Below are 13,992 nucleotides of genomic sequence, written 5' to 3' on the forward strand. Positions count from 1 at the left end.
AAAAAAAAAAAAAAAAAAAAGAGGAAAGAAAGAAAGAAAAAAAGGAGCAGTACAATATCAAAGAATAAAAAATAAAATAAAATTAGAAAGATAAAAAATATATTAGGAAAATCAACTATAATTGAAACAACTGCAACAAGGTAAAATAAAACCACAACAAAAAAAGAAAAAAAAAGGGGGGTGGGGAACAAGCCAAAGGAGAGATCACTAACGAAGTATAAAGAATAAAATAAATTAGAAAAATAAAAGATTTATTAGGAAAATAAAAATATAAAGGAATCAACAACAATGAATCAACAAGGTAAAACAGAACCACAATCTAAAAGAGGAAAAGAGAAAGAAAAGAAAAAAAAAATCCTTGCATGGGGTGGAGTTTAGGCAGGGGTGGAAGCTAGGCAGGGGTTGAAGTTAGGCAGGGGTGGGGCCTGGGCGGGGTGATGTTCAAGCGTGGGTTGGGGTTCTCTGCTTAGGACCTGCTCCAGGAAGGGGAGAGGCAGCACGTGGAAAGGAGGGCCTCTGGAGTGTGGAGTTCCGGAGTTTGGAGGTAGGGCCCTGGGGGAGGATGTGTGGGTGGGGTTTAGGCCCCACCCATTGGAGGGGGTCTCAGAGGGTGTCTCCGAGTGCAGAGGTGGGCCTTGTGTGGGGGTGTAGGGGTGGGGCTTGGGCTCTGCAGGGCAGGAGGGAGGCTCTGAGGGCAGAGGGTTAGGTCCGGGAGCCCAAGAGGCTTCTCGGTGCCTAAGTGGACAGGGAAAGCACTGGCCCCGTTCCTTTCCGTTCCTTCGTGCCCCTCCCCCACTGTCTCCCCCAGGGTCTCCCCCAGTGCCGTGGGTGGGTCCCGCTGGGTGTAGAAACTCCTCCCCTCCCCCAGCCGCCCCTCAGGGGTGCTGGTCCCATAGGTCTGGCCTTTACTTTTGCTCCCCCTTCCCTCCCTCCCACTCCCTCAGGACCCGGGCAGCTGGAGGGGGCCTCGGTGGGCAGAGGATCAGGCCCGGGATCTCAGCAGGTTCCTGGGGGCCCAAGTGGGCAGGGGAAACCTGGCCACGCTCCCTTTTGATCCTCTGCCTTCCCAGTGGTTCCCCAATTTCCCCCTTCTGGCGTGGGATCCCTTCCCCTCCCCCAGCCGCCCCTCAGGGGCGCCAGTCCCGTCCCGCCTCCATTTCTCCTCCCCCTTCACTCCCCCCACGCCCCATGTCCTACCCGGTTGCTGGGGGTTCCTCCCGTCCCCTTAGGTGTCCGTGGTCCCCTACCGGTGCCTGATAGGTGCCCTAGTGTTGAGGAGATGCGAATTCCACGTCCTCTTAGTACGCCATCCTGACTCCAGCACCTCTCTTATTTTCTTCATTCCAACAATTGAACTCCTCCTATGTGTCTGGCACTGAGAACAGTGGTGAACTTGATAAGACATTGACCCTGTCTTCATGGATTTTATAATCTAGTGGTGGAGAGCAATGAGCACACACACATAGAATTACAAATTATGATAAGTGCTGGGGAAAAAATATGATGCTACAGGAGAAATATGGGAGGAGTAGGGCATTGTGAGGGAGAAGACAACCTCTGAGGAAACCACATTAAACTGCATTGTCAGTAAAGGTGAAGTAAGAAGGAGAAGGGTGGAAGTGGGCCTGTGCCCAAGCCCTGAGGCAGAAAGTATGGAGGTCACCTCCCCTGGGGAATCAAGAGCAGAGAAAGGTAACTGGCAGGCCATGAGGTTGAAGCAATAGTCTGGGGCCCGAGGATTCAGGTAAAAATATAAAATGTCTGTTGAGAAATAAAACCTGCAAGAGGAACTAAAAATTAAGAGAGGATGTGGAACTGCACCCGAGAGACACATTACCCTACAGAGGGTAACATGTTCTCTCCTAATTATTTGGGGGAACTGTGGCCATTTTGCAATGTCAGTAGCATTGGACCTGAGAAATGACAAAGGTATTAGCTCACTTTTTTCAAGTGATTCTTTGAGCTCTAATGGGTTCACCTGGGGGACAGCTGGAGCAGATTAATGTTCAGCCTGTAGCATGAAGCCTAAAGTGTTCATTTAGGACCCATGCTGGTAGCTCAGAGGAATGAAAGGTCATGCCCTTTTGAATGAAGGACTGCTGTTTGACGGAAGGTAATAAAAAGACCGCAGCGCCAGAGAGCTCTGGGGAAGGTTTGCAATGAGGAAGGTATAGAATGGCAAACTGAGCCGGGGGAGGCACATCATGATGAGGGAGTTGGTGAATGGGAATTCAAAGCCATATATTTCATTCTTAAAACATTTTCCATATCAGTGAATGAGCTGGGGCTCTGCGCCGCGTAATGGAGCTCTTCACTTGCTGCTCCCTCCGCCACCCCACTTCCCTCCAGCCACTCTGACTTAGGAAGCAAAATGGCATCGAAGGGGTAGGGAGAACTTTGATTACTGGTTGACTAAAGAATGTTGTGCATCAGCTTTTTCGTGAGCCTGAGAATCATTTCATCTTTGAAATGAAATGTGTTAAATGCGTTCCATCACCTATGAAGAAAAAGTGTCTTGTTTATGTTAGTAAAATATACATAACATAAAAATGACCGTTTTAACCTTGTTAGGTGTACGGTCCGGTGGCATTAAGTACATTCACATTGTGCAACCATTACTACCATCCGTTCCCACCATCCATTCCCAGAACTTTTTCATTTTCCCCAACTGAAGTTCTGTACGCATTGAACAAACACTAAGCATTGCCCCTCCCTCCAGCTCCCGGCAACCAGCTTTCTACTCTCTGTCTCTGTGAATTTGACTACTTCTAGGTGCCTCTGTAGACAGAATCCTACGGTATTTGTCCTTTTGTGAACGGCTTATTTCACTTAACACAATGTCTTCAAGGTTTGTCCATGTATCAGAACTTCTTTCCTTTTTAAGGCTGAATAAGATTCCATTGTATGTATAAGGCAGGAGGTAGATGGGCTCCAGGCTAGGCATTTACAACTGGCCTCCTGTTCACACTTCCTGGGGTGAGAAGAAGATGGGCTCCAGGCTGGACATTCATTACCCAGCCCCCTGTTTACATTTCCTGAAGCAAGAGACAAACGGGCTCCAGGACTACATATTTATAACCAGACTCCTGTCTATATTTCAAGATCTGCACCTTGATATAAAAACCAGCAACAGAAATAGGGTAAATAACCAGACATTGGTCATTTTTATGGCAGGGACAGAATGGGACTAAACCCTGTTAAAAGATCAAGAGATCATACATTTCCCATCCTTAGGGCAAGGGAAATACTGCACATTTGCAGAAAGGCTCCTTGGGGGTCAAAAGGAGGGGCACCACCCCATAATACGTGATGCTAAGGCTGTCCCATAGACCTCTGGGCTGAAATCCATCTTGGAAAAACGTTGCGCACACACGTTGGGGAGGGTCCTAGGGCAGGGCAGGTGTGGAAAAAGAAACCAGGTAATTGGCCAAGGTAAACAAAGACCCGGAAGAACTGCCCTATATAAATGACCTAATCACCTCTTCACCGCGTTCCTTCTCATTCGGGAGGACGCCCACACCCTTCCTCTCCCGGAGTGCATCTCTGCCTTGCTTCTGTCTTAACTAAACAAACTGTTTCTCTGTGTGCTCTCCCACTTGTTGTTGTGCTGTGTCTCTAATAATAAAACTTTGTACCTGTTTTTACAGTTTTGCCTCTGTGAGGAAATGCATTTTCACTGGGGGCAAAAGCTAGGGGGTGTGGTGACTGGGATTCCCGGTTTTCATTCAGGCTCCCCAGGTTCAATTCTTGGGCAGGGAATTAAGATCTTGCTTCACGCCACCACCCACTGCTGCCTCTCCGAGATCATGTATACACCCCATTTTGTTTATGCATTCATCTGTCAGTGAACATTTGGGTTGGAGGAAAAGTATGTCCAACCCATGGAGCAGAGACAAGATTATTTTTCTTTTCAATATATTGTCTTATTTTTCCTCTTGTCTTTGGCACCACTCCTGCTCCCTCCCCCTCCTTCTCTCCCTCCCTCCCCCTCTCTCTCCTTCACTCCATCCCTCCCTCCCTTCTCCCCTTTCCTCCCCAACCCCAGCACCTGTAGAAGAGGATAGAATTTGACTGAAGTAGTTATCATTGGAGATCTCAGGGTTATAATACAATGACTTCCCTTTTTTTGAAATGATTGCAATAGAATTTATCTTTCGGAGCACATTTAGATCACAGTAATAAACTGAGCAGCAAGCACTCCCATTTTGAGTAATCAAGTGGAGCGCGCCCCTATACTCCCCCTTCCCCCTCCGCCCACACCCGCAGTCTCCCCGACAATCAGCATCCCTCACCAGAGGGACATGTCTTGTTACAGCTGATAAATCTACATTGCAACCTCGCTATCATCCCAAACCCATGCTTTACATTAGGTGAATCACTCAGTATTGTGCATTCTATTGGTTTTGACAAGTCTGTAACGACATGTATCAACCATTATAGCATCGCATAGAATAGTTTCACTACCCTAAGAGTTCTCTGTGCTCCACCTACTTATCTCTCCCTCTCCTTAACCCTTGGCAACCACCGATCTTTTTATGGTCTCCATAGTTTTGCCTTTTCCAGAATGTTGGAATCATACAGTATATAGCATTTTCAGACTGGCTTGTCTCACTTAGCATTGTACTATGCCTTGAAGGTTCCAACACGTCTTTTTTCACGGCTTGATAGCTCATTTCTTTTTAACACTGAATGCCATTCTGTTGCCTGGATGGACCACAGTTTATTTATCCATTCACTTACTAAATGATGTCTTGGTTGCGTCCAAGTTTTGGCAATTGTGATTAAAGCTGCTGCAAACATCCGTTTGCAGATTTTTGTGTGGACATAAGTTTTCAACTAATTTGAGTAAATACCATGGAGCACAATTCCCAGATCATACGTTTAGCTTTGTAACCGACTGTCTTCCAAAGACAGTCAATGGAAGTCAACGACTTCCTTTTGGGTTTTACAGGAAACCAGGAGTCCAGGCTTGATTGTAATACCTAAGTCGTCACAGGTTGAACAGTGTGGATTAAGTGAGAAAATAAATAGGGAAATGGTCAGTCATCGACACAGAGCCTTGATATAAGATGGTTCCTTTTTTTGTTTTTTTTTAACTCTTGCAGAGCTGTCCAAAGGAACTAGAATGGGATCTGGAGACAGGAGAAGGGTTTTATGACTGGTTTAGTCATTAAGTTATGACTTTTGAAGGCTCAAACCAGAGCCTTCAGTTTTGCAGAAAGGAGAGAAGGAAGGCCTCTGAAGGATTAGGCAATGGTTTAGGCGTCAAGGATAAATACGAAATTGGACAAGAGGCAGGCTTCTTAACCCAGAAGGTTGTGAGAATCATGAACACCACGATAAAAAATGGAGTTGGCGGGGTCAGATGTTTTAGAAAGAAAAAAGGCCATTATGGACCCACACAATACTGGTTAGTACTTGCTGATGGAATTAATTTGAAGAATAATAAAGGTTCTTATTTGTGATCATGGTTAATGTGGACAGTTTTGTTTTAAATTCCTGTAATGGGAAGATCATGAACCCCATTTCTGTTTTCCCATTATTTCCTCTATTGCAGAGAGGAAAATAGCTCGATTTGCCCTTGAATATAACAATAGTCAGTGACTGAGAAAAATCATTTGCTGTCGTCCTCTGTGTCAGGTAAGTGTCACAAGGGTGACCTATAATTATCAGTTGCCACTTCAACAGAGGGGAGCAATTACAGCAAGGGCAGTTTGGTGTTATATATCAGTGTGACAGGCTTGCCAAACTGATGGGCAGTAAATGCACAGGCACAAGGTTTTAGGATAATTTCCGCATCCAATAGAGTGGAGATCTTTGTCAGAGAATGTAAAAATTAGCTGAGCAAATTTCATCCTGATTATTTTTATATATGTTTTGGAAACCTAGCCAGAGCTTCATCTTGGGTCAAATATTGAACAAAACCCGATTATGGGAGATAACTGATTCACGCTTTGTAAAATCTAGACAGGTTGATATCAACTTGCTCATGGAAAAGGCAAAGAAATTAAGCAATATCATGTGAGTGGCTGTCAGCTGGAGGTAGGTCAGCAACAATATCTGATGGTAATAGCTGCAGCAGTACTATTTATTCGTTAGAAATGGCCAGTAACACAAGAAGAAAACAAACATCATTTTTTTAAAAAAAATTATTTATTTTATTTTTGGCTGCATTGGGTCTTCGTTGCTGCACGCGGGCTTTTTCTAGTTACAGTGAGTGGGGCTACTCTTCGTTGCAGTGCACGGGCTTCTCACTGCAGTGGCCTCTCTTGTTGCGGAGCACAGGCTCTAGGTGCACAGGCTTCAGTAGTTGTGGTGCACGGGCTTAGTTGCTCCGCAGCATGTGGGATCTTCCCGGACCAGGGCTTAAACCCGTGTCCCTTGCATTGGCAGGCAGATTCTCAACCACTGAACCACCAGGGAAGGCCCAACAAACATCATTTTTAATGTCCCCAAAGATAACCCGTCATCATACAGATTTTTTTCTGTGCATTTGTAAATTATATATATTGCCTCTAAGATTGTCCCCATTGATTGCTGCTGCCTTATATTCATGCCCTTGTATAATCCCCTCCCCGAGTGTGATTAGGTTATTAAAGATTGTGGCTTCTATCTTGGGTGCTCTCTCTCGCTCTGATGGAAGCCAGGGGCTGTGTTGCAAGCTCCCACACGGAGAGGCCCTCGAGGCAAGGAACCGAGGGAGGACTCCAGTCAAGGAACCGAGGGAGGACTCTAGTCAACAGACATTGAGGAATTGAGCCCCTCACTCCAACAACCTGTGCGGAGCTGAATCCTGCCAACAACCACGTGAGTGAGCTTGGAGGTGGATTCCCATTCGAGCCATCAGTTGGGACTGTAGTCCTGGCTGACAGCATAACTGCAGTCTCATGAGAGATTATGAGCCAGCCAGGCCTAGCTAGGCCGATTCCAGATTTCATACCCACAGAAACTCTGAGATGGTACATGTTTGCTGTTTTAAGCTGCTAAGTATTGGGGTAGTTTGTTATGCAGCAATAGGGAACTAGTATGTAAATGTTGACAAACATTGGATTAGAGTGTCTTTTGTCAGTCAGAGTTCTAGCAGCAAACAGAAGGCACCCAACTGGGATTTTGAAGAGAGACTTGAGCAGTGTTAGGAAAATCAATAAGGTACGAAGAGGCAGCCAGGGCTTACAACAGTGGGAAGCCATTATCCTCCCTAGACCTGAAAGAGAAAGGGAGCCAAAGAGATAGTAGCAGTATTGTAGAGGAATGCAACACCTGCCAGAACTGGGTTGAGGCAGGGAGCGAGTAGAGAAGAAATACCCTGACCTCTTTCTCTCGCCATCCTCAGATCTGCCCATGACTCTCATTGGCCAAACCCTACTGGAAACCAGGGGGCAGTTCCTACCGGTCAGCTTTCTAGGACAGAAAACAAAAGAAGAGAAAGTAGGGAGTGGATCTGCTGGGGCATAAGGACAGAAACCAGGATATGCAAATGCTCTTGTGCAACTGTTTTTATTTTTACCATCCTTCTGTATCATTAAAGATTCTTCCACATCACGGTTTTAAATAGCTACATATGGATACTGTAACCAAAGTATCTCAATCATGCAATGATGAACATTTTTGGCTGTATAAAAATTCTTCTTTTGCTATGAAAATGGTGAAATGAATATGCTTATAGTCATATTTCTATGGCTTAAAAAAAATAATTCCTTAGAGTACAATGCAGTAAGTAGAACAATTGAGGACAAAGAACATTTTTTAGGGTTTTGATATATCTTGTCATATCACTCACCAGAAAAGTTGCTTTGATGCTCCCCCTATAAAAATCTTTGCCTATTTGATAGGTTTGAAAAATGCTGTATTGTTTTAATTCTTTTTGATGTTATTAAGGAATTTAAAATATTTTCACATGTTCATTAGCTACTTATTTTTCTTCCTTTGTGACTTTCCCCATTTTTTTCTATTGGTATTGGTGTTTTTCTTATTGATTTATAGGAACTATTTAGTATTAAGAATTCATTCTTGTCATATGTGCTGCAAATATTTTTCCTAGTTAAAAAAGTCTCATGCATAAACCTGTTTCTTTACCTCAAGAATATTAAAATATTTACCTTTTCCTTCTAGTATTCTAATAAATTATATAAATGAGAATTTTAATCCATTTGGAACTGTTTTTGGAGGTAAAGTGTGAGACAGGGATGAAACATAATTTTCTTCTAAATGGTTATCTAACTGTCCCAAAGCCATTTATTGAAAGGACAATCTTTTTTTTTTTTCTCACTGATTCAAAATGGGAACACAAATCCACATGGAAAGTATAACCTTGATTTTATTACTTAAAGGGTTCCTTTCCGTTATATATATTTTTGCATATGGGTTAAAATATGCATATGGGTTAAGATACATGAATATTTTTATTGCAAATGATTCTATTACTTTATTTTTCAATAAAGATCAGTAACAGGAACTTGGAGCTTGGGTCTAGTTCTGGCTAAAGATTATGTCCTTTATTTCCCCTAAGCTGGACCTAATTTGTTTTTTTTTTGATGTATTGTTTTTGACCTCCTGATAATTTTTGTAAATACTACGAATATTTCGGAACTAAAGTGAACTTGGCTTACAGTGGTAGATTTAATTGAGGAAGACAATATTATAATTTCACATGTTTAGTGCAAACCAGTACTTATCTCATTTGGTAGTTTTTTTAATTAGAAGATCTGAGGATATACTCTGCCTGCAATGTGGTGACAATGACATTGCATTGTAATGTTCCATTTAAAAGGCATGCACAAGTGGTAATGGATCTTTCTGTAAGCACTTCATGAAAGGAAGGCCCCAGGTCATGTTTGTTCATCTGTATTTCCTAAAGGGTTTCCAGTGGCATCATGAAATACCTGATGAAGCTTTTACCTCTGAACGATAGAAGAGAACATAACATTTCTGTCTTGCTCTCTTAGATCACTCACTCTGGGGAAAACCAGCTGAGGACACTCAAGCAATCCTATGGAGAAGTCTATGTGGTGAGGAACTGAGGCCAACTGCCAACAGCTAGCACTAATTTGGCAGGTATGGAAATAGGCCATTTTGGAGGTGGATCCTCCAGTCCCAACCAACTCTTCAGATATAGCCCTAGCCGATGCCTTGACTGCAACCTCATCAGAGAGACCCAGAGTCTGAACTGAGACAGGCTTGTTGCCGAAATTAGCCTCTGTACACCGGTGCCGAATTAAATCTTGGAGACAGAGTTTTGGGTGAAGTAGAAAGAAACCGCGTTATTGCTTTGCCGGGCAAAGGGGACCACAACAGGCTAATGCCCTCAAGACTGTATGTCCCACCCTGGGACACGGGGGTAGTGAGGAGTCTTTAACAGTGTTCGGGGAGCAGGGCGTGATCAGCTCGTGGACATTCTTCTGATTGGTTGGTGGTGAGGTAATTGGGAGTCAGCATCATCAACCTTCTGGTTCCAACCGGTCTGGGGTCTACGTGCTTGTGGGCAGCATACGGTTAACTTCTTCCACCTGGTGGCGGTTTCAGTATCTGCAGAACAGCTCAAAGGACATGGCTCCGAATATTATCTATAGACCTTGGGGAAGAACTAAAGGTCCTTGACTTTGTTTAATGGCCAAAGTATTATTATTTTGTCTTGCTTGACTGTGTTCCTTTCTTTCTGCATTTTCTCACTTCTCTGATTAAATTTATTCTTTGACTAAAGTTTTTCTACAGACAAAAGGCAGGCGGAGGACATGGGTGGGCGTCTGTTCCAGGAAGGCCTTATAGTGTCCTGCTAGGTTACAGGCTGGGACCTGGGACCTGGGACCCTTTGCAGCAATGCTTGCACCTGGACAAACGTCTCCTCAAGCAACAAATACAAAGAAACTCCAAGGGACTAAAAATAACTGTGTGCATGCACATTTGGGGCAAATTATGAACAAGATACAAAAAGCCCCCAAACCTAACTTCCACATCTGAGGAGTTGGGAGCAAAAGCATGGTAGCGCACATGATCCTTGCACACAGCACCACCAAGGGGATGGGCACACCACCCAAGCCACCCCTGCAGCCTGACCCCCAGACCTGCCCCTACCCTCACCCCATATAAGGGACCAGCTTGCCCTCCCCTCACGGAGCAAGCAGGGCCACCTGTTACTTGTTTTCGCGCCGTCCTGCTACAGTACGAGTCCCAGTAAAGCCTTGCCTGAATTTCTCGTCTGGTGTTTTTTCAATTTCTATTGATTAAGGAGTCCAAGAACCCTGGCCGGTAACAGAACCACTCAGGTAAGCCACTCCCAGATATCTGGGGGTTCCGAATTTGAAACCCTGAAGGCATTCTGCTAATCATTTCTAGAACATCTCAACTAGAAGAGAATATTGACTGTAGAAGTGGTATGAAAGACAGATTGAAGAAAGGCAAAGAACCTAAGGCTGTTGCAAAGGTTTTGAGGAAATATGATGAGGTCACTAAGTAAAATTCCAAGCCTGGGTCTGCTATGTTCTCTGTAGCTTTGGGTTGGTTAGTGAACCTCTTGGAGCATCAGGGTTCTCTGTAAAATGAGGATGCTAATGGTGCTTACCTTACAAAGTGGCTGTATTAGAGCACCACATCTGAGATGCAGTTGGCTCTTAATAGAAGGAAACTTAGAAGGTATTTGTTTGAAAAATGTAAAGGCAAGTCCACTGCGAGAAACTTTAAGTACTTAAAGTGGTCTTTGAAGTGTGCAACTGATACTACAGCTAACAGGATGAGCAAGTAAATAACCGAACAAATGAATTAAGTGCAAAAACTGCTGGTAAGAAGTAGAGGACATTAATTTTTAGCTCGAGTAAGGAAATTTTTGAAATGTTTTTCTATATTTAATACTTTTCTGATAATGAGTCTGTTTTATGGAAACTCAGACAAAATTTCTACAGGTGAAACCAACAGATAAAAGCAAATAACTCATTGGAAGCCACAGGTCTCGCCCGCTGAAGCTAGTCCTGCCTCTCCATGGCCCCGCCTTCCATATAGCCACGCCTCTTTTGTGTTTAAGGTTGGGCTTCACCCTTTCCTCATCACCGGGCTCGCTACGCCTAGTTCCCAGTCGAGGCTCGTTTGCTCGCGAGAGTTCCTCCACCTGGCCCACTCAGAAGCTGTAGGAAACGGAGGCAGAGAAGAGTCGCGAGCCTTGACTCGACCACACTTTCCAGGCCCCGCCCCTCCTTCCTCGCCCTCCTCCTGGCCCAGCTTCCCCGGTTGCACGTGTAATTGTTGTGGTTGAACCTCACGTGGCCACGGAAGTGCCGGCGTTACATGCCCCGCCTCCAAGATGGCGGCGCCCAGTGCCGGGGCCCACGACCTGAGCCGGCTCAGCTTTGAATTATAACCTTGACTGAGTCTGTGCGGCCATGGACCGGCCTGGCTTCACAGCCTCGCTGGTGGTGAGTACCGGGCGGTAGGGTGGGGGCGCTAGGCGTGCCGGAGGCTTCCCTGTCCTAGCACCTCCTTCCGGTTTTGCGCGCTGAATCATCCCCGGGTCACCGGTCACCAGGTCTGGGAGGAAGCACGGGGCTCCTGGGCCGCGCCGGGCCTCGTGTCAAGGTCCTGAGTTTCCTACCTGTATGCCAGAAAGAGACGGGGGTGGGATAGGGGTGGCACTTGACTCTTAGTCTTCCGCACCGCGGTTTACCTAACGGAAAAAGAAAAGTTTCAATTGTATACTGTGACCATACTCTGGAGAGCTTGGCAATTAATGAAATATATGTAATAAAACAACTCGAGTCGCTCACAGACCTCCTGGTCAAGACTGTGGTTTCATTTTGCTGTATCTTTTTTCAGTCTCGGAAAATGACGCATCTATTCATTCATCCTGTATATAATTAATCTGCTTATTTTGCTTCCGAGCATTTTTCTAGGCTTTGGGTATATACTGATGAGCAAAAATAGCCGCGCGTTGAGCCAGTACGTCAGTGGTGTTTAATTCCTTAGAAAACAACGAGAATCAACGTGTCTTAATATCAACCCCCACCCCCATATCCTTTAATAAATATTTTGAAACCTTTCTTAGGACGTGTTCAGTAGGGGATATTAGATACAGTAGTGAACAAGACAGATTGGCTGCCTGTGTTTTCATTGTAGGAGAGCGGGCAGAGGCAGAAAATAGACAAATACTTTTTCAAAAGCTCTTCCTGAGAAATGGAGGCCCAGAGGACTTTCTTCGTTTAATTATCAAATGTTTTTGCAGGTGTTGGAGATAACATGGTGAATAAGATAGACCTGGCTGCACGGGTCAGGTGGTGGAGGCAGAAGGGTGAAATGATTGTTATCGTAAATGATGAGGGTTAGTTTCAGAGTGTATGGAAAGATGTGGAAGGGGGATCTTACCTAGACTGGTGGAATGATGGTTTTAAATCTAGATTTGTTGATATTTGTAGAAGCTAGGTTTTAGAGATGCAAAGAAATATGTTACCCCTTTGAAGACGTTTTCCTGTCCAGCTGGTGAGATAGCAGTAGTACTTGTGACAATTAACATTGCTCTGCCGGGAACTAGGGTAAGCTCTTTACATACATCATCTCATTTAAGCCTGACAAACAATTGAAGTCTTACCCTAGTTTTCCAAATGAAGGAACTGAGGAATAGTATGTTAGATAATTTGTCCAAAGTCACACAAGTGAGATACATTTCATGTGTGGAAGTGTTGGAGCTTAGACTCCAAGCAGTGTAACATGGGATTCCATTTACTGCTCCTTGAGACTATCTCTGAAGTCAGCAACAGTAGCAGTTGCTAAAAACAGGTGAGTGTCAGAGTTAACAGAAGAAAAATTGTATTAAAATTTATTTATTTTATTAAAGAAGAGTACACATGCATACTTCTTTTTTCGATGTAGTTACAGAGGCTAAAATTGGGATCGACTGGTAGAAGTTTCAAGGAAGTTAGATTTCACTCTCGGCGAATTCATTTAGCATGCAGTTTATCTGCCATGTGTTCTGTCTACTGGTACTGTGATTGCCCTTGGAGATTTGATGGCAAACAAACCTAGGCTATATGATAAGTACTGTGAAAGAAATGAACTGAGGTGGGAGAGAGAGAGAATAATATTGGAAAACCTACTTTAGATGGAGTGCCCAAGGAAGGCCCTGAGGAGCTGACGTTTAAGCTAAGACCTGAAAGATAAGGGGCAAGTCATTTTGATGAGCAGAGGGGAAAGTTCAGAGGGAGCAGCACGTGCGAAAATCCTCAGGTGGAACGAGTTCAGGATGTGACGGTGGTGGCTGAGGCCTAGTGGGTGAGGGTAGTGTGTCGGGGGTGCTGTTGGAGAGCTAGACAAAGCCTGCCGGGGGGAGTCTTGGTGGGCAGTGGAAAGGAATCTGGATTTTATATGAAGCATAACGAAAGCCATTAGAAGCTTTTATTATTGAAGTAGTCCGGAAATGGAGTGGGAATTTTTTTTTTTTTTTTTTTTTACGGTTGGGAGCATCTTTGAGGCAGGCTAAGCACTCCTGAGGGAGTTCTGTTTTGTTTACTACTGTGTGGCCAATGCCTGACACTTCGTAGGCACTCAGCACTTGTTGGGTGAATGAATGCAACTTCACATGTTTGCAGAAGTCTTGAGCCTCGGCTTCTAAGGATTAAGTGAGATGTAGTACAGAGCCTGACGTAGAGCAGATATTTAACTGTTTCCTTCCTCAAGTTTCTAGAGCAGGATTGAAGGGCTGTAGAGCTGAATAAGGAGAGAGCTTCTGGCATGTTAAGTTTTCATTTGGAACACAGAGCAGACTATTCAGAAAAAAAACACCAAGAGTACATTCACTGGTGCATGCTTTTAGGAGAGCAGTTTGAAATAAGTATTAGCGACCTAAAGATGTTCATAGCATTTAACTCAGTGAAGATAATAGGAAAACATGAAATAAAAGAGGAATGGTGATAGATGCATCTCATGGACTATTTAGGGGCCATTGGTAACAGTGCTTGTGAAGAGCATGTGCTATAATAGTAACATGGAAAATGCTTATGAGATTAAAAAAAAAGA

The 13,992-nt window shown here is 44.3% G+C and overlaps 1 protein-coding gene across 5 annotated transcripts in view; it reads left to right on the forward strand.

The window, feature by feature from the left end:
* The window catches only part of SLC25A26 (solute carrier family 25 member 26), a 174,393-nt gene that overhangs the window by 22,078 nt on the left and 138,323 nt on the right, over positions 1-13,992 (forward strand). For 2 of the 5 annotated variants that reach the window (XR_005021810.1, XM_036868496.1), the window contains exon 1: positions 11,081-11,402. Coding sequence is in view for 3 of the 5 variants with exons in the window: in XM_036868496.1 (XP_036724391.1) it covers positions 11,370-11,402 (33 nt within the window). In the remaining 2 variants the exon portion in view is untranslated. Of the gene's footprint in view, positions 1-8,945; positions 9,055-11,076; positions 11,403-13,992 lie in introns of those variants that run through there. The other 3 variants (XM_036868498.1, XM_036868500.1, XM_036868497.1) reach the window with 3 other exon arrangements.

The sequence above is a fragment of the Balaenoptera musculus genome, chromosome 11 (genome assembly GCF_009873245.2).
Source record: "Balaenoptera musculus isolate JJ_BM4_2016_0621 chromosome 11, mBalMus1.pri.v3, whole genome shotgun sequence".
In the NCBI taxonomy this organism is placed as follows: Eukaryota; Metazoa; Chordata; class Mammalia; order Artiodactyla; family Balaenopteridae; genus Balaenoptera; species Balaenoptera musculus.